The sequence below is a fragment of the Oncorhynchus masou genome, chromosome 28 (assembly GCF_036934945.1).
Source record: "Oncorhynchus masou masou isolate Uvic2021 chromosome 28, UVic_Omas_1.1, whole genome shotgun sequence".
NCBI lineage: Eukaryota > Metazoa > Chordata > Actinopteri > Salmoniformes > Salmonidae > Oncorhynchus > Oncorhynchus masou.
Genome location: NC_088239.1, coordinates 27,203,910 through 27,225,125, shown reverse-complemented (window position 1 = coordinate 27,225,125; position 21,216 = coordinate 27,203,910). Strand labels below are relative to the sequence as shown.

Below are 21,216 nucleotides of genomic sequence, written 5' to 3'. Positions count from 1 at the left end.
ATTTTGCTTGAACGATCAAGGATGTGGGTTCGGTACTGAAGCTGCCAAAGTAAAAGTATCAACATTTCCGGCATCATGAATGAAATGCTATGGGAGAGAGTAGTCCATTTTCAAAATATGTTTACTCTGCGTGTACACCGGCTCCCAAAGGACATTTTGAAACTCTCTTAATGGATAAATATCTGGGCTCCAAAACTCTGTAAATAGACAGAAACATTTCTTGCACACAAAGTAGTCGGAAAGTGTAAGGTATTGCCATTATTTTTGTTCTGGCGTTCCTCCATTGTGCCAGTAATTCAATGATTAAATATTAACAGCCCTCTCTCAGTTTCAAGGAGCTTTAATGAATTAGGACTGTCCGCAGTCAGGCAAAGATCCCAAAGAGATGGGCTGAAGTGCTAGAGGAGGGAATAAGAGACTGTCAGTGTCCACAGAGGCTTTAAAGAGAATACTCTGTATTTCTATTTTCACTAGTGACTAGAACAAGTTTATCGGATATTTATTTCCCAGATATGAATAGTGCGCATTTTATTTGGGATGGGTAGTAGATGGAAAGGTTATTGATAATACCAATCATTCAAATGCATAAAATACTATCTATGGTGCAATTAATTTTAATGTAGGCTACAGTAAAACCATTTGCATTTCTGTGTAGGCTATCTTGCCTTTGAAATAGACCTACTCCTTGTTACTTGTTAAAAAAATGTGGGATAGAGTAAACAAATGTAGATGACAAAAAGTGGTTCAGTAGGCCTTCATATGTTTTAGCAGCTCTGTCGACCTGTATGGGTTTAGCGCCATCTACAGTCTAAATAAAACCCAATCTGGAGACGAGTGTGTAATTTTACTTCACCGCAGTAGATGGCAGAATGTATGCACTCGTTTCTTTGGGTATACATTGCCATCCAAAGAAGAAAAAACCTCAACGCGCATTGTGATGACGTCGTTAACTCTTCTGGCCCACGTGACTTGCAGTCAAACTATGTTACTAAAACGTTCAAGCTTGTAGGGGCAAAAATTAATTTTTAAAGTCCACGATGTCTTGGGTTAAGTCTGTACAGTACAGTGGCGAGGACGTATTTGACGAGGATGCGGATGATATTAATTTGCAGGACAAAGAATGGAAGTACAATATGAAGAAACGTGTGAAGGTAAATGCATGGATAATGTTTTATCAATCATGTTTCCACCTAGCTAGCTGTCATAGCTAGCTACATGTTCATTTTTCGTATTTTTTTTCTCTAATACTTTACATATTGCGTTGGTTTATTGGACTTGTTCAAAATTATTTGGTTTATCAGCCAGTTATAGCTAGAATGTTCACTTCTCTGTAGCACAGGGCTGTTCAATGTCAGACCTGTAGGGGCGAAACATTTCTCGTTTTCATGGTCCTATCCTTCTAATAAGGGTAATTCAGACATGGGAAACCAGGAGAATGCAATTAACTAACAGGTTGAAACAAAAACTCGAAGTGTTTCGCCCTGCTTCTAGCGTCACCCAGCACACAATGTGGGCATTGTAGGCAGCTAATGTAAATACAACTGGCTGCATTGTAACCCACAGCACCCTCTCTAGAAACAATGTGACGAACGTTATGCTGTTCTGTGGTTCTCTGTCAGGACGGCTATGTTGATGGCATCGACCATGGAAAAGAAGCGTCACTCCAGCTTGGTTTCAACATGGGATACAGAGAAGGAGCTGCAAGCACCATGGCCATTGGTCAGCTGAAAGGAATAATAAGGTAGTTTTCTTTCCATGATGCGACCATATGACTCTTTGTGCTGGCTACATTATTGCTGTCCTCTTTGTTGTGCATGACCCATGCCTGTCCCACTCAGTTCTCTCTCCCATTGTCTCTGATTCTGTTGGCCCTTTGTATCTCTCCACACAGTGCTATACAGTGCTGGTGCCAGCTCCAGAGACCAGACACCCCCACCCCTGCCTCAGTGACTGACCTCCTACAGCGGGTTGTAAAGCATGAGGACTCTCTCGTGGAGGCAATGAAGACGGCTTTGGAGAACCCCGTACCCAGCGTCAGTGACGTCTCGGAGAACATGGAGGATCTAGGGGTTGGAGAGGTTGAGTCGGGCTGCTGTGCAGGCGGGGGATGCAGCAAGGGCTCAGGCGGCTGTAGGAAAGACAGTGATATGGACATTGGTCCCATCTTGCCACAAAAGCCCCGTTTGAGCTTCACACTGCCCACAGACCCCTTTGCCATTACAGGGGAAAGTCTTGAGCAACTTCTACAGTGTTGCATGGACATAGTGTCTGAACTGGGTCTGCCCCAGGAACTGATTCAGCATCTACAGCAGCTGAAGAGTGCAAAGGAGTGAATGTTAGCTCAAATGCAAAAATAATGCCACGGAAGACTGAATGGGTCTGAATTTTTAATTGAATTTGTAATATGATACTGTATGTAATACATTATTTACTATACATTATTTTCTTCTCCAAGTGCATATATGCTACAGGATAAGTTGAATCCTTATACTATAGTGCCTTTATGCTAAATATTAAAAAGATAGACTTGTCGTCTGCACATGATATGTTGTCTTCATTTTTTAAAACGATTTTGTTGTCTTACTATGCAAACAATGAGCTAGATGTAAAATGTACTTGCAATGCATTCCTGTACAGATGTAATGAAATATGGGCTATACCATTCTGACATTTAGCTGTCTTTTGTTCCCCACTTGATGAAGAAATAGCCTGGTACTGCTCCTAGGCTGGTACAATATTTTTTTGTTGAGTTTCCTTCACAGAATTAGGAATTAGAATACTTCATATGTAATTTTATAGGATCTCTATGGTTTCCTTCACATCCCTAAAACTGATCCCGCAGCAGATTCGGAGGGTCAGGACCATGGAGAGTAATGAAAAATCTATTCTGTCTCTAGTGCACCCTATGTTGTTCAATCATTCAGCTCTGAAAAAGGTCAATAGATTAAAGTTATGAAAGACTCAAAACCTCCCAGAAGTAATCTTAACACTGAAAGATTTTTGGGGTTGTGAACAATGTGTACATATATAAACCCTGGATTGCTCATGCTCTTTTTTGGCTAGTCAGAGGCTTTGAAGCTACTGGTTGGCCATGCTGAGGTGCTTAAGTACTTGAACTTGGCACTCTGAATTCAAGTAGGCTCAGTGGCAGTTTTAGCATGTAAATCTTGGGGCAAACTCCCTCAAAAATGTTTAGGTGCATGCCAGCAAAGCCACAATACTAAACGATACATGCATTTCACTATAACGGTGACAAACGGTGCCCACAAACTGTTAGGACCTACATAAAGCTGTCCCAACAGCAGAGCTTTCTTTTCAGCACCAAGGAGGGAAATCTTACCACTGCTACACCTGGCTATCAGCGAAGCCTTGTCTGTCAGTGAAACAGTTAATTCCCCATCATTTACTGCCTTAACAAAAATATATAGCTGATATGGCTGACTTGCTGAAGCAAATGTGGTTTCTACTGACAATTGAAATGTACAAACTATGGCATAATGGGACGATGAGATGAGAGGCAATCCGTAATTTTGATTATGACAATTAGTGAGCTAGGACGGACATAGTCCATAACTATTTGTTCAGCACTTTTGAAATGTGCAGCAAAATAATTCAGAACATAGGCCGTTCTTACGGTATTCTCCCTGTACACAAAGTCAGAACTGTAGGATAAAGGGAGCAGATAAGCAGACAATGAAAGCTCTTACAATATTCTATGACTACATTTCTCTAAAACAGGCTACATGAGCACCACCAAGTCATAACAGTAGGCTAACTCATGAGGGAGAAAGGGACCAAATTATTAGGGTGAGGCACATGGGCTACTTACAGCTTACTACACAATATACACTTAGCATTACTTTCTTAGCTACAGTATACATATCTCCCTGGTGTATTACACCATTTATGCAGCAGCATACAAGGCATTGTTGGACTCAACTTGTTGTGCTGTGCTCACTTGAACAGGAAGGTGGTGCGGCGGTCCTTGTGGGCAAATTTTGTCATCAAAGTCTGGCATTCTCTGGATTTATGGTACTTTCAAGACAACTGGGATCTCCAAAAAAAACAAAGGTTGAATCATGACGTCAGTGGTCTTCATGCTGGAGCTCAAGAAAGAGGCCCGAGTTCCCAATTTGCTAATCCGAGTTGGATGACCGTTCATAACGTATTTTCAGTCAGAGCTTGTTTTTTTTCAGAGTTCCCAGTTGTCTTCAACTCACTGAAATCGAAGATTTCCCAGTTCAGAGTTTCCAGTTGTTTTGAATGCGGCAGAAGTCATGCTGGATTGACAGCATGACCATTTTATTCAACCTTTAAGACTAATAATACCCTAAACAAACCGTTATAGCTCCGTTATTATCTTTACATTCTTGCACCAACATTATCTTAGCCTATATTGTTGAGCCTTTGACACTAGAAAATTCACTGCAATATGCAAAATACAAATTCACCTCTTTTACCAAACTAATTTGATCCAAATCAACCCCATTCGCAGTGCTGACCTCATCTGTCCTGCATTTTTCCCTGGTGTAGAAACAGCTAGCTGTCTTATTCCCTGTCCTCGAACTGACTTAATAACTGTGGTGCAAACTGGTGGTGCATCCAAAGAGTTTCCCCTTTCAAACAGGGAGCCCTTCCACACTGAATAAAACCAGTTTTACAGTAAATTAACAGATGTAAACAACTCATTAACTCGTGCTTTATTCAACCTTTTCTGGCCCATGGTGTTGATGTGAATGTTTATCATTTTAAGCTTGGAAAAAAGACCCTTAAACCCAGACTTGGACCACATTCCACTCCACTGAATAGCAGGCTAGAGATTGCTTTGCAACGCTTGCAATTACCCACTGATTCTTTTCAAACCACTCATTGTTAAATTTGCGATTTCCAACTTGTTGTGTAATGTTTATGTTTAATGGCCGATGAGCACCGATAAGTTTTTATCTATAATTTCTCTTCATATGGCAAGGATTGAAAAGGATTTGCCATTATAAGGTTGACTTAATTCATGATAATGATTCAAGGTCAGATGATGCAGATGCTAAGCTACAGGACTGTTTTGCTAGCAGATCCTGGAATAGGTTCAGGGACTCATCCGATGTCATTGAGGAGTATACCACATCAGTCACTGGCTTTATCAATAAGTGCATCGATGACGTTGTACCCACAGTGACCGTACATACATACCTCAACCAGAAGCCATGGATTACAGGCAACATCTGCACTGAGCTCAAGGGTAGAGCTGCCGCATTCAAGGAGCGGGACTCTAACCCAGACGCTTATAAGAAATCCCACTTTGCCCTCAGATGAACCATTGATGCTCGTCGGATGTGGCAGGGATTGCAAACTATTACAGAACACAAAGGGAAGCCCAGCCGTGAGCTGCCCAGTGACAAGCCTACCAAATGAGTGAAGTGATGTTTATGAGCACTTCGAGGCATGCAACACTAAAGCATGCATGAGAGCACCAGCTGTTCTGGAACACTGTGTGATCACGCCCGCCGTAGCCGATGTGAGTAAGACCTTTAAACAGGTCAACATTCACAAGGCCGCAGGGCCTAAAGGATTACCAGGACGTGTACTCTGAGCATGCACTGACCAACTGGCAAGTGTCTTCACTGACATTTTCAACTTGTCCCGGGCTGTAATACCTACAGTACTGTGCAAAAGTTTTAGGCAGGTGTGAAAAAATGTTGTAAAGTAAGAATGCTTTCAAAAATAGACATGTTAAATGTTTATCTTTATCAATTAACAAAATGCAAAGTGAGTGATCAGAAAAAAATTCCACATCAAATCAATATTTGGTGTGACCACCCTTTGCATTCAAAACAGCATAAATTCTTCTAGGTACACTTGCACACAGTTATTGAAGGAACTCGGCAGGTAGGTTGGCCCAAACATCATGGAGAACTAACCACAGATCTTCTGTGGATTAAGGCAGCCTCAGGTTCTTCTCTCTCTTCATGTAATCCCAGACATACTTGATGATGTTGAGATCAAGGCTCTGTGGGGGCCATACCATCCCTTCCAGTACTCCTTGTTCTTCTTTATGCTGAAGATAGTTCTTAATGAATTTCGCTGTATGTTTGGGGTCGTTGTCATGATGCAGAATAAATTTGGAGCCAACCGGATGCCTCCTTGATGGTATTGAATGGTGGATAAGTATCTGCCTGTACTACTCAGCATTGAGGAGACCATTCATTCTGACAAAATCCCCAACTCCATTTGCAGAAATGCAGCCCCAAACTTGCAAGGAACCTTCACCATGGTTCACTGTTGCCTGCAGACAGTCATTTGTGTACCGCTCTCCAGCCCTTTGGCGAGCAGCCAAATATTTCACATTTTGACTCATCAGTTCAGAGCACCTGCTGCCATTTTTCTGCACCCCAGTTCCTGTGTTTTTTCGTGCATAGTTGAGTTGCTTGGCCATGTTTCCACGTTGGAGGTATGGCTTTTTGGCTGCAAGTCTTCCATGAAGGCCACTTCTGACCAGAATTCTCAGGACAGTAGATAGGTGTACTAGGGTCCAACTGTTTCCTGCCAATTCTGAGCTGAAGGCACTGCTGGACATCTTCCGATTGCGAGGGGAAGTAAGCATGATGTGTCTTTCATCTGCTGCAGTAAGTTTTCTTGGCCGACCACTGCGTCTACGGTTCTCAACGTTGCCCGTTTCTTTGTGCTTCTTCAAAAGAGCTTGGACAGCACATCTGGAAACCCGTTTGCCTTGAAATTTCTTCCTGGGAGACACCTTGCTGATGCAATATAACTACCTTGTGTCTTGTTGCTGTGCTCAGTCTTGCCATGGTGTATAACTTCTGACAGTAAACTGTCTTCAGCAACCTCACCTTTTTTGCTGAGTTTGGCTGTTCCTCACCCAGTTGTATTCCTCCTACACAGCTGTTTCTGTTTCAGTTAATGATTGTGTTTCAACCTACATATTTAATTGATGATAATTAGCACCTGTTTGGTAATAATTGTTTAATCATACACCTGACTATATGGCTACAAAATCCCTGACTTTCTGCAAGTGTACCTAGAAGTATTTATGCTGTTTGAAGGCAAAGGGTGGTCACAACAAAGCTTTTGTACTTTACAGCATTTTTTCACACCAGCCTAAAACTTATGCACAATACTGTACATGTTTCAAGCAGACAACTACAGTCCCTGTGCCCGAGAAAACCAAGGTAACCTGCCTAAATGACTACCAACGTCTGTAGCCAGGAAGTGCTTTGAAAGGCTGGTCATGGCTCACATCAACACCATCATCCCAAAAACCCTTGACCCACTCCAACTTGTATACCACCCAAACAGATCCACAGATGATGCAATCTCAATTGCACTCAACACCGCCATTTTCCACCTGGACAAAAGGAACACCTATGTGAGAATGCTATTCATTGACAACAGTTCAGCGTTCAACACCATAGTGCCCTCAAAGCTCATCACTAAGATAAGGACCCTGAGAATAAACACCTCCCTCTGCAACTGGATCCTGGACTTCCTGAAGGGCCGCCCCCAGGTGGTAAGTGTAGGCAACAACACATCTGCCACGCTGATCCTAAACACGGGGGCCCCTCAGGGATGCATGTTTAGTCCCCTCCTGTAATCCCTGTTCACCATGACTGCGTGGCCAAGCACAACTCCAACACCATCATTAAATGTTCAGACGAAATAGCGGTGGTAGGCCTGATCACCGACAATGATGAGACAGTCTGTAGGGAGGTCCTCAGACCTGGCAGTGTGGTGCCAGGACAACAACCTCTCCCTCAACGTGATAAAGACAAAGGAGATGAAAAGGAGGGCCGAGCACGCCCCCATTCTCATCGACAGAACTATAGTGGAGCAAGTGGAGAGCTTCAAGTTCCTTGGTGTCCACATCACCAACAAACTATCGTGGTCCAAACACATCAAGACAGTCGTGAAGAGGGCACGACAACGCCTATTCCCCCTCAGGAGACTGAAAAGATTGGCATGGGTCCTCAGATCCTCAAAAAGCTATACAGCTGGACCATCGAGAGCTTCCTGACTGGTTACATCACCACCTGGTATGGCAACTGCTCGGCCTCCGAGAGCAAGGCGCTACAGAGGGTAGTGCGTACGGCCCAGTACATCATTGGGGACAAGCTTCCTGCCATCCAGGACCTGTATATCAGGCGATGTCAGAGGAATTCCCACTTGAATTCAAATGAGAGGAGAACAGATAATGATCAAATATGCTTATTACATTTTTTTGAAGAATGTATTGGTCTTGCAAATTAATTTTCAGGCAGACTATCGAGTTTTATTTCTCCACGTGTTTTCTCACTCTGGTTGCCAAGCATGCTCGCCTATTCCACCCATACTGCCACTCAGCCAGGCAGGTACAGAACTGATTGATTAGGCATCACATCGATAGCTAAAATACCGGGCAAATCTTCTGGGATCCCTCATGAAACATTTTACTTGTTGTGTATTATATTTATGTTCAGTAAAGTTTATCCATCTTTTTTTACCACGACATCACTGGACCAATGCATCCAACCCACACCATGTAAGGTGCAAAGAATGCGCCACACTTTGACATTGCGAGCATGGGTGAATTGGCCGTGAAGAGCCACATGAAGGGGGAAAGACCCAATGCTGCATCCTGCGCTGAAGCACAATAAAAACACAGTCATTTAGCTGGAATTGTGTAGTAATGCGAATAGGAAATGTGTATTCACCATGTCCCAAAACTCTGCCTTTACTACTCAAAATACAAAATACAAAATCAACAACATATTATTGAGTAAACTAGTAAAGTGTAGTGATGAAAACTAAGTTATTTTTTCCATGAGGTTGTGGTGATAATACTGTCATCTGGTGGTGACTAGAAACAAATGCATAATATGAACTACTACAAATTGATGGTCCTTGAAAATAAATTGGAGTGCTTGAAAAAGTACTTAAAAGTCCTTGAATTTGAATAGCCACTGTCTGTACGAACCCTGTAATAGCACTCCCCAGAAGAAGCAGTCCTCTATATGAAGGAATGGAATTCTACAGTATTTCAATAAACATTTCCAAGGTCAAATTTACATGTATTTAAGTATTTTTCGGGGATAGTAACAATAGACCTGTCAAAAAATGTACTTTAAGGGAAATGTTTTTATATATTTTTTAATTGTCATGTTTAGCTCACATAATATAATTTAAAAGTATGATGTAAGGTGTCTGTAATAGAATAAACGTGGCAAAATGTAGACATTAATGAATTAATTTCTATAGCTTCTAAAATATTATTTACAATGGTGGGGGAGTGCCAATATGGAGGCACGGTGGCTTCAAAACGGTGCCCCCTGTCAGTCATCTAGTGTATATATAAATCGTTGGTTGTGACAGAGGTCGAAGTTAAGTAATGTTTAGGCTGTTTCAAATGTACTGATATAAGTGGATGCATGTGTCATTCCGGTGTGATGGTACTGATGGTTTGTCGAGATTGATGGTTTGTACGGTTGTGGCTGGGAGAACCACGTTTAAAATTGACCAATCGGAATACACGCTTCAAGATTATTTTCATTACGCGGGTAGCCTCAGAGAATAATATAGATTTATTGATTCGGTGAGTGAGTTCATAAGGAAGTGCATAGGAGATGTTCTACCAACTGTGACTATTAAAATCTACCCTAACTAGAAACCGTGGATAGAGGGCGGAAGTTGTGCAAACTAAAAGCGCGAAACACAGCATTTAACCATGGAAAGATGACGGGGAATATGGCCGAATACAGACAGTGTAATTATTCCCTCCGCAAGGCAATCAAGCGAAATGTCAGTATAGGGACAAAGTGGAGTCGCAATTCAACGGTTCAGACACGAGACGTATGTGGCAGGGACTACAGACAATCACGGACTACAAAAAGAAAATCAGCCATGTCACGGACACCGACGTCTTGCTTCCAGACAAACTAAACACCTTTGCCCACTTTGAGGATAACACGGTGCCACCAACGCAGCCAGCTACCAAGGACTGTGGGCTCTCCTTCTCCGTGGCCGATGTGAATAAAAAATAAAAAAACGTGTTAACCCTCTCAAGGCTGCCGGCCCAGACAGCATTCCTAGCCGTGTCCTCAGTCGCATTACGGACATATTCTATTATTTATTTTTTACCCCTTTTTCTCCCCAATTTCGTGGTATCCAATTGTTAGTAGCTACTATGTTGTCTAATCGCTACAACTCCCGTACGGGCTCGGGAGAGACGAAGGTTGAAAGTCATGCTTCCTCCGATACACAACCCAACCAAGCCGCACTGCTTCTTAACACAGCGCGCATCCAACCCGGAAGCCAGCCGCACCAATGTGTCGGAGGAAACACCGTGCACCTGGCAACCTTGGTTACCGTGCACTGCGCCCGGCCCACCACAGAAGTCGCTGGTGCGCGATGAGACAAGGATATCCCTACCAAGCCCTCCCTAACCTGGATGACGCTAGGACAATTGTGCGTCGCCACACGGACCTCCCTTAACCACTGCGCCACCCGGGAGGTCATTACGGGCATATTCAATCTCTCCCTATCCCAGTCTGCTGTCCCCACATGCTTCAAGATGGCTACCATTGTTTCTGTACCCAAGGGTAACTGAATTGAATGACTATCGGCCCGTTGCACTCACTTCTGTCATCATGAGGTGCTTCGAGAGACTAGTCAAGGATCATATCACCTCCACCTTACCTGTCACCCTAGACCCACTGCAATTTGCATACCACCCCAATAGGTCCACAGACGATGCAATCACCATCACACTGCTCACTGCCCCGTCCCATCTGGACAAGAAGAATACCTACGTAAGAATGTAGTTTATTGACTACAGCTCAGCATTTAACACCATAGTACCATCCACCATAGCTCATCATTAAGCTTGAGGCCCTGGGTCTCAACCCCCCCTTGTGCGATTGGGTCCTGGACTTCCTGACGGGCGGCCCCCAGGTGGTGAAGGTAGAAAACAGCATCTCCACTTCACTGGGGCCTCACAAGGGTGCGTGCTCAGCCCCTCCTGTACTCCCTATTCACCCATGACTGCGTGGCCATGCACGCCTCCAAATCGATCATCAAGTTTGCAGATGATACTACAGTGGTAGGCTTGATCACCAACAACGACGAGACAGCCTATAGGGAGGAGGTGCGGGCACTCGGAGTGTAGTGTCAGGAAAACAATCTCTCACTCAACATCAACAAAACAAAGGAGATGATCATGGACTTCAGGAAACAGCAGAGGGAGCACTCCCCCATCAACATCGACGGGACAGCAGTGGAGAAGGGGGAAAGTTTTAAGTTCATCTGCGTGCACATCATAGACCAACTGAAATGGTCAACCCACACAGACAGCGTAGTGAAGAAGGAGCAACAGCGCCTCTACAACCTCAGAAGGCTGAAGAAATTTGCCTTGTTACCTAAAACCCTCACAAACTTTTACAGATGCACAATCGAGAGCATCCTATAAGGCTGTATCACCGCATGGTACGGCAACTGCACCACCCACAACCGCAGGGCCCTCCAGAGGGTGGTGCGGTCTGCACAATGCATCACTGTGGGCAAACTACCTGCCCTCCAGGACACCTACAGCACCCGATGTTACAGGAAGGCCAAAAAGATCATCAAGGACAACAACCACCCAAGCCACTGCCTGCTCACCCCACTACCATCCAGAAGGCAAGGTCAGTACAGGTGCATTAAAGCTGTGACCAAGGGACTGAAAAATAGCTTCTATCTCAAGGCTATCAGACTGTTAAACAGCCATCACTAACACAGAGAGGCTGCTGCCTACATAGAGACTTGAAATCATTTGTATTTGTATTTATATTTATTATGGATCCCCATGAGCAGCCAACGCAGCAGCTACACTTCCTGGGGTCCAGCAAAATTAAGGCAGGTTATACAATTTTAAAACATTACAATACATTCACAGATTTCACAACACACTGTGCCCTCAGGCCCCTACTCCACCACTACCACATATCTACAATACTAAATCCATGTGTATGTACAGTGCGTGTGTGTGTGTGTGTGTGTGTGTGTGTGTGTGTGTGTGTGTGTGTGTGTGTGTGTGTGTGTGTGTGTGTGTGTGTGTGTGTGTGTGTGTGTGTGTGTGTGTGTGTGTGTGTGTGTGTGTGTGTGTGTGTGTGTGTGTGTGTGTGTGTGTGTGTATCTGTGTCTGTGCCTATGTTTGTGTTGCTTCACAGTACCCACTGGCCATAAGGTTTTTTTTATCTGTTTTGTAAATCAAATTTTACGTCAGTTACTTGATGTGGAATAGAGTTCCAAGGGCCAGCCGGGCTGCCCTGTTCTGAGCCAATTGCAATTTTCCTAAGTCCTTTTTGTGGCACCTGACCACACGACTGAACAGTAGTCATGGTGCGTCAAAACTAGGGCCTGTAGGAGCTGCCTTGTTGCCTTCCACATTATTTTTTACAAGATTTAGTTGAAGTTTAGGGTTTAGTGAGTCTTTCGTTCCAAACACAATGAATTTAGTTTTAGAAATATTTAGGGCTAACTTGTTCCTTTCCACCCACTCTGAAACTAACTGCAGCTCTTTGTTGAGTGTTGCAGTCATTTCAGTTGCTGTAGTAGCTGACGTGTATAGTGTTGAGTCATCCGCATACATAGAAACTCTGACTTTACTCAAAGTCAGTGGCATGTTCTTAGTAAAAATTGGGAAAAAAAACAATGGGACTAAACAGCTACCCTGGGGAATTCCTGATTCTAACTGGATTATATTTGATAGACTTCCATTAAAGAACACCCTCTGTGTTCTGTTAGACAAGTAACTCTTATAACATTATAGGCCACTCTAAATCATTGGCCACTCTAACAAATGGATCACTAGTCACTTTATTAATGCCACTTTGATAATGATGTTTACATATCTTGCATTACTCATCCCATATGTATATACTGTATTTTATACTATCTTTTGAATCTTGCCTATGCCGCTCGGTCATTGCTCATCCATATATTTATATGTACATATTCTTATTCCATCCCTTTACTTAAATTTGTGTGTATTAGGTAGTTGTTGTGGAATTCTTAGATTACTTGTTGATATTGCTGCCCTGTCATAACTAGAAGCACAAGCATTTCGCTACACTCGCAATAACATCTGCTAACCATGTGTGTGTGACAAATACAATTTGATTTGGATAACAGTTATTGACAACTGTAGTGCTTTAGCTAAACCTAACCGTAACACTTCGATCCCAACGACAGCGTCATTGCACAAAATAGTATGCAGCATCATCTGGATATGTATGCAACAAAAATTCAACATTCACCTTCTGCTACCATTTCTGTCAAGCGGTCTATGCATACAGTTTGACGCATACGTTCGATAAATCCAACGTATGCACCACACCGAATGCAGCAATGCTGCAAGGCAAACGCAGCGCTTCACTGGAAATGAGTGTCATTTTGGTGTAACCCTTTTCCTAACCTTAACCTCATTCTCCTAACCTGTTTGTTAATTATCCTAGCCTGCTGTGTTAGTTCTAACCTGCTACGTAAAGTCACTTCTGTCCATAGCTGGGTTAGGGTTAGCTAAAGTCAATCTCGACCATCAGTATCACCACACCGGCAACTTTGGGAAAAACTTCCTAGTTGTGCCTGTCGTTCGCATGCGTATCTGCCCTCTCATTGGTTAGAATGGTCCCACCTGATCTCGTCTGCCTTCCCTCGTTGAGGACATTTATTTCCATTGTTAGAGCGGTCCCTCAAATATCTTGTCAATATAAGAGCTAATCTTTGGTTGTGACTAGATGGAGTACTGCTACGACCGTAACTGACTTTTCATAGCAGATTAGGAGAACATTTTAACTAATCCAAACCCTTTTCCTAACTTTAACCTAATTCTCCTAACCTGCAACGTTAATTATCCTAACCTGCCACGAAAAGTAACTTCCGGTCATAGCTGTATAACACTAGTAAAAAACGATTTCATAACAGTGTCATGCTCGTTTGTATAGACGGACCAAGGCGTAGCGTATGTTGAGTTCCCCGTAATTATTTAATAGTTAAACTTAGCAAAACAAACAGTAAACAAACAAACTAAACAAACCGTGACTACAGAGATGCTACGTGCAATAACTCAAAACAATATCCCATAAACACAGGTGGGAACAAACACTACTTGAATATGATCCCCAATTAGAGACAACGATTACCAGCTGCCTCTAATTGGGAATCATACAAATCACCAACATAGAAAAGAAACCTGGAACCCCACATATAAATAATAAAACTAGAACACCCCCCCAGTCACGCCCTGACCTACTTCACCATAGAAAATAATGGTGCGGACTCCGGCCGCAAAACCTGAAACCAAAAGGGAGGGTTAGAGGGGGTGTCTATTGTCGGTGGCAGCTCTGGTGCAGGACGAAGAACCCATTCAACCCACGGATCCGCCAGCATCGGAGGCGGCTCTGGTGTGGGACGAAGAACCCGCTAAGCTTGAGGATCCACCCTCTTTGTTGGCGGCTCTGGTGGGGGCCGAAGAACCCGCTCATCCTGCGGATCCAGCCATGGACCCAGGCTGAACACTGTGCCTGGACTGGACCTAGATGCCGAGGAAAGCTCCTGCCATGGAGCAGGACTGGATGCCGACCCTGGCCTGGGCATCGGCGCAGAGGAGGACTCCTGCCATGGAGCTGGACTGGACGCCGTGCTCGGACCGGGCATCGGCGCAGAGAAAAGCTCCCACCATGGAGCGGGACTGGACGCTGTGCCTGGACTGGGCACCAAAGCAGAAGAAGACACTGGCCTTGGAGCTGAACTGGACGCAGTGCTTAGACTGGGCATCGGCGCAGGGGAAGGTTCCGGCCATTGAGCTGGAGGTTTCACACCATTGACCATCTCAGGAGGTTCCGGACCGTGGACCGTCTAATGAGGTTCCGGACCGTGGACCGTCTCAGGAGATTCCGGACCGTGGACCGTCGTTGGAGGTTCCGGACAGTGGACCGTCGTTGGAGGTTCTGGACCGTGGACCGTCGTTGGAGGTTCCGGACTGTGGACCATCATTGGAGGTTCCGGACTGTGTACCTTCGCCGGAAGCTCTGGACTGGGAACAGTCGCTGGAAGCTCTGGACTGGGAACTGTCGCCGGAAGCTCTGGAATGGGAACTGTCGCCGGAATCTCTGGACTGCAGACCGTCGCTGGAGGCCTGGTGCGTGGAGCTGGCACATGGCGTACCAGGCTGGGGAGACGCACATGAGGCCTGTAGCGTGGAGCTGGCACAAGACTTACCGGGCTGGGAAGACGCACTTTAGGCTGGGTGCGTGGTGCCGGCACACAACGTACCGGGCTGGGGAGGCGCACTGGAGGTTGAGTTCCACATAATTATTTAATAGTGAAACTTAGCAAAACAAACAATAAACAAACAAACGAAACCTCAAACCGTGACTACAGAGATGCTACGTGCAAAACAATATCCCATAAACATAGGTGGGAACAAATACTACTTCAATATGATCCCCAATTAGAGACAACGACATAGAACCCCACATAGAAATAATAACCTAGAACACCCCCCCCCCCCAGTCACACCCTAACCTACTCCACCATATAAAATAAAGGCTCTCTATGGTCAGGACGTGACACAGAAATGCAAGAGGAAGCAAGACATCCCACTCCCTAATTTTTTTCTGGTTCATATACAGTCAAATAGAGTTCGCCAGCATATAGTACTAAAAAATGGAAATTAGTTTGTTCAGCCATTCCTTATGGGGAAAATAAATGGGGAAAGAATAACATTTTGGGATAACCACAGAGAATACGGTTTGAGGTTAACACAGGTTTAGCCTACGTTTTGTTCTATGAGATAATATCAGTCAGTAAACATGACCTTTATCAATTCTGAAGTCTTTATGTGCTTTTTTTTATAACATATATGCTTAAAATATTTTTTTAAATGTAGGCTTTTGCCAACGAGGAGTTAGTGCCTACAAAAAAACGTCATTACTATTATTCTTTATAAATTAACAGACCAGGCCCGGCTGCTATCGCATTTGTCAATAGCAACAAAACCGACGTGTGCTCAAGTATGGGGCAAAACAGGCAGGGTAGGCTTAGATTGCGAACAACATCTAAACTATTTATTCTCCAAATGTTTTGTAAAATCATAAATACATTTGCACAATGAGCACTTGTTAAAACATTGTTAGTCATTACAGTCGTTGGGTAGCTAGTTAGCGTATGTTATACATATTAGCATAGACATGACATGAGTCAAAACAAGACATGGTATCAATTACACAAGATACACTGAGCTGAAACGAGCCACCTATGATTCCTCGCATGCAAGCTTCTTGTCATTGTTGCTAGCTATCTGACCAGCCTTCTGCCTCATCCATGCACATGCATCATTTTCATAAAGTTGTCAGCCAACCCGTTTATGGGAGAGTATCCTCAGAGATACTGTACTTTTGAGGAGATGGGAAACTCCATTGGAATCTTAATAGCGCTGACTGTGTACATTGCCTGTACGTTGTCAGCGGGGCATTCTGGGTAAATTCCGACAAAGAGATCTCTGCTTCAAGAAGACGATAGGTTTGGAAGTCCAGAGAGAACATATGAATAAAACAAGCGTTCCCTAGTTATGTCGAGATCACAACTTATTTATCTCATTACCACGACATAAAAAAGTTGTTTGGTTGAGATCACAAGATCATTTTCTGGTGATCACAAATCAAATCAAATTTTATTTGTCACATGCGCAGAATACAACAGGTGTAAGTAGACCTTACAGTGAAATGCTTACTTACAAGCCCCTAACCAACAATGCATTAAGAAGTTTTTTTTAAAGTGTTAAGTAATAAATAGATAAGTAAAAAATAGAATATAAAAGTAACAAAAAATTAAACAGAAGCAGTAAAACAACAATAGTGACGGGGTACCGGTTAGTCAAGGTAATTGAGCTAATATGTACGTGTAGGTAGAGTTAAAGTGACTATGCATACATGTATTGAATAAACAGAGAGCAGCAGCAGTGTAAAAGAGGGGTCTGGGTAGCACTTTGAGTAGATGTTCAGGAGTCTTATGGCTTTGTGTGTAGAAGCAGTTAAGAAGCATTTTGGACCTAGACTTGGCGCTCCGGTACCACTTGCCGTGAGGTAGAGAACAGTCCATGCCCAGGGTGGCTGGAATCTTTGACCATTTTTAGGGCCTTCTTCTGACAGCACCTGGTATAGAGGTCCTGGATGGCAGGAAGCTTGGCCCCAGTGATGTACTGGGCCATAGGCATTACCCTCTGTAGTGCTTTGTGGTCGGAGGCCGAGCAGTTTCCATACCAGGCAGTGATGCAACCAGTCAGGATGCTATCAATGGTACAGCTGTAGAACCTTTTGAGGATCTGAGGATCCATGCCAAATCTTTTCAGTTTCCTGAGGGGGAATAGGCTTTGTCATGCCCTCTTCACAACTTTCTTATTGTGTTTGGACCATGATAGTTGGTTGGCGATGTGGACACCAAAGAACTTGAAGCACTCAATCTGTTCCACTACAGCCCAGTCGATGACAATGGGGGCGTGCTCGGTCCTCCTTTTCCTGTAGTCCACAATCATCTCCTTTGTCTTGATCACATTGAGGGAGAGGTTGTTGTCCTGGCACCACACGGCCAGGTCTCTGACCTTCTCCCTATAGGCTGTCTCATCATTGTCTGTGATCAGGCCTACAACTATTGTGCCATCGGCAAACTTGATGATGGTGTTGGAGTTGTGCCTGGCCATGCAGTCATGACTGAACAGGGAGTACAGGAGGGGACTGAGCACACACCCCTGAGGGGCCCCAGTGTTGAGGATCAGCATGGCGGATGTGTTGTTACCTACCCTTACCACCTGAAGGGCGGCCTGTCAGGGTCCAGGATCCAGTTGCAGCGGGAGGTGTTTAGTCCCAAGTTCCTTAGCTTAGTGATGAGCTTTGAGGGCACTATGGTGCTGAACGCTGAGCTGTAGTCAGTGAATACCATTCTCACATAGGTGTTCCTTTTGTCCATGTGGGAAAGGGCAGTGTTGAGTCATCTGTGGATCTGTTGGGGCAAAATGCAAATTGGAGTGGGTCTAGGGTTTTTGGGATAATGGTGGTGATGTGAGCCATGACCAGCCTTTCAAAGCACTTCATGGCTACAGACGTGAGTGCTACGGGTCGGTAGTCATTTAGGCAGGTTACCTAAGAATTTCTTTACGGCTGGTCATGCTTTCCTCCTGGCTACCCCAACCCCGGCCAACAGCTCTGCACCCCCGAAGCTACTTTCCAGAGCCTCCACAGCTTCTCCTTAACCCAAACCAGACAGCAGAGCTGCAAAACCTGGACATGTACAAATCAGCTGGGCTAGACAATCTGGACCCTCTCTTTCTAAAACTATCCGCCGTCATTGTTGCAACCCCTATTACCAGTCTGTTCAACCTCTCTTTCGTATCGTCCGCGATCCCTAAAGATTGGAAAGCTGCTGCAGTCATCCCCCTCTTCAAAGGGGTGACAATCTAGCCCCAAACTGTTATAGACCTATATCCATCCTGCCCTGCCTTTCTAAAGTCTTCGAAAGCCAATTTAACCTCTTGATACTCCCCATCCCGGATCCGGGATCGTGAATAAAGCCTCAGGCTCATTAGCATAACGCAACGTTAACGATTTCTGAAAATCGCAAATGAAATGAAAATAATATGCCTGCTCTCAAGCTTAGCTTTTTCTTAACAACACTGTCATCTCAGATTTTCAAAATATGCTTTTGAAACATAGAAAATCAATCATTTGTGTAAGAGTATTGCAAGCTAGCTTAGCATTTTGCGTAGCATTTAGCACGCAACATTTTCACAAAAAACAGATAACCAAATAAATAAAATCATTTACCTTTGAAGAGCTTCGGATGTTTTCAATGAGGAGACTCTCAGTTACATAGCAAATGTTCAGTTTTTCCTGAAAGAATCTTTGTGTAGGAGAAATCGCTCCGTTTTGTACATCACATTTGGCTACCGAAACGAACCGAAAATTCAGTCACCAAAACGTCAAACTTTTTCCGAATTAACTCCATAATATCGACCGAAACATGGCAAACGTTGTTTAGAATCAATCCTCAAGGTGTTTTTTCACATATCTCTTCATTGATATGCAGTTCGTGGAAGCCTGCTTTCCCCTCAGAATCGCATGGAAAAATACCAGCAGCTGAAAATGACGCACCAATTTCGACGGAGGACACCGGGCGGACACCTGGAAAATGTAGTCTCTTATGGTCAATCTTCCAATGATATGCCTACAAATACGTCACAATGCTGCAGACACCTTGGGGAAACGATAGGTAGGGCAGGCTCATTCCTCTCTCATTCACAGCCATATAAGGAGACAATGGAAAACAGAGCCTCAAAAATCCTGCTCATTTCCTGGTTGCCGTTTCATCTTGGTTTTGCCTGTAGCTCCCGTTCTAGGGCACCCACAGACAATATCTTTGCAGTTCTGGAAAATTCAGAGTGTTTTCTTTTCAAAGCTATCAATTATATGCATAGTCGAGCATCTTTTTGTGACAAAATATCTTGTTTAAAACGGGAACGTTTTTCATCCAAAAATTAAATTGCGCCCCCAGAGTTACAAGAGGTATTAATCAACAGATCACCATTAATCACCATTTTGAATCCCAACGTACCTTCTCGTCTGTGCAATCCGGTTTCCGAGCTGGTCATGGGTGCACCTGAGCCACACTCAAGGTACTAAACAATATCATAACCACCATCGATAAAAGACAGTACTGTGCAGCCGTCTTCATCGACCTAGACAAGGCTTTACACTCTGTCAATCACTGTATTCTTATCGGCAGACTCAATAGCCTTGGTTTCTCAAATGACTGCCTCGCCTGGTTCAGCAATTACTTCGCAGACTGAGTTCAGTGTGTCAAATCGGAGGGCCTATTGTCCGGACCTCTGGCAGTCTCTATGGGGGTACCCCAGGGTTCAATTCTCGGGCCGACTATTTTCTCTGTATATATCAACGATGTCGCTCTTGCTGCGGGTGATTCCCTGATCCACCTCTACGCAGACGACACCATTCTGTATACATCTGGCCCTTCTTTGGACACTGACTTAACTGACCTCCAAACGAGTTTCAATGTCATACAACACTCCTTCCATTGCCTCCCACAGTAGTAAAACAGAATGCATGCTTTTAAACCGTTCACTGCCCGACCAGCATCACTACTCTGGACGGTTCTGATCTAGAATATGTGCACAACTACAAATACCTAGGTGTCTGGCTAGACTGTAATCTCTCCTTCCAGACTCATATCAAACATCTCCAATTCAAAATCAAATCTAGAATTGAATTGCTATTTCGCAACAAAGCCTCCTTCACTCACGACACCAAACTTACCCTAGTAAAACTGACTATCCTACCGATCTTCGACTTTGGCGATGTCATCTACAAAATAGCTTCCAATACTCTACTCAGCAAACTGGATCCAGTCTATCACAGTACCATCCGTTTGGTTACCAAAGCCCCTTATACCATCCACCACTGCGAACAGTATGCTCTAGTCGGCTGGCCCTCGCTACATAATTGTTGCCATACCCACTGGCTCCAGGTCATCTGTAAGTCTACGCTAGGTAAAGCTCCGCCTTACCTCAGCTCACTGGTCACGATAACAACACCCACCCGTAGCACGCGCTCCAGCAGGTATATCTCACTGGTCATCCCCAAAGCCAGTACCTCCTTTGGCCGCCTTTCCTTCCAGTTCTCTGCTGCCTGTGACTGGAACAAATTGCAAAAATCGCTGAAGCTGGAGACTTACATTTCCCTCACTAACTTTAAACATCAGCTATCTGAGCAACTAACCAATCGCTGCAGCTGTACATAGTCCATCTGTAAATAGCCCACCCAATCTACCTACCTCATCCCCATATTGTTTTTATTTACTTTTCTGCTCTTTTGCACACCAGTATCACTACTTGCACATCATCATCTACTCATCTGTCACTACCGTGTTAAAGTGCTAAATTGTAATTACTTCGCTACTATGACCAATTTATTGCCTTACCTCCTCACGCCACTTGCACACACTGTATATAGACTTTCTTTTTTTCTATTGTGTTATTGACTGTACACTTGTTTTTTCCATGTGTAACTCTGTGCGGCAACTCTACCCTTTAGCTCAGTGCGGATGTTGCCTGTAATCCATGGCTTCTGTTTGGGGCATGTACATATGGTCACTGTGGGGATGACATCATTGATGAACCTATTA

General features: G+C 44.1%; 1 protein-coding gene across 1 annotated transcript; it reads left to right on the top strand.

Annotated features, from left to right (window-relative positions):
- Positions 1–935: 935 nt before the first annotated feature.
- On the top strand, positions 936–2,544 carry otulina (OTU deubiquitinase with linear linkage specificity a). Its single transcript, XM_064943722.1, has 3 exons — positions 936–1,151; positions 1,620–1,741; positions 1,892–2,544. The coding sequence occupies exons 1-3, from the start codon at positions 1,038–1,040 to the stop codon at positions 2,331–2,333; spliced, it is 678 nt and encodes a 225-aa protein (XP_064799794.1). The 5' UTR covers positions 936–1,037; the 3' UTR covers positions 2,334–2,544.
- Positions 2,545–21,216: the final 18,672 nt, after the last annotated feature.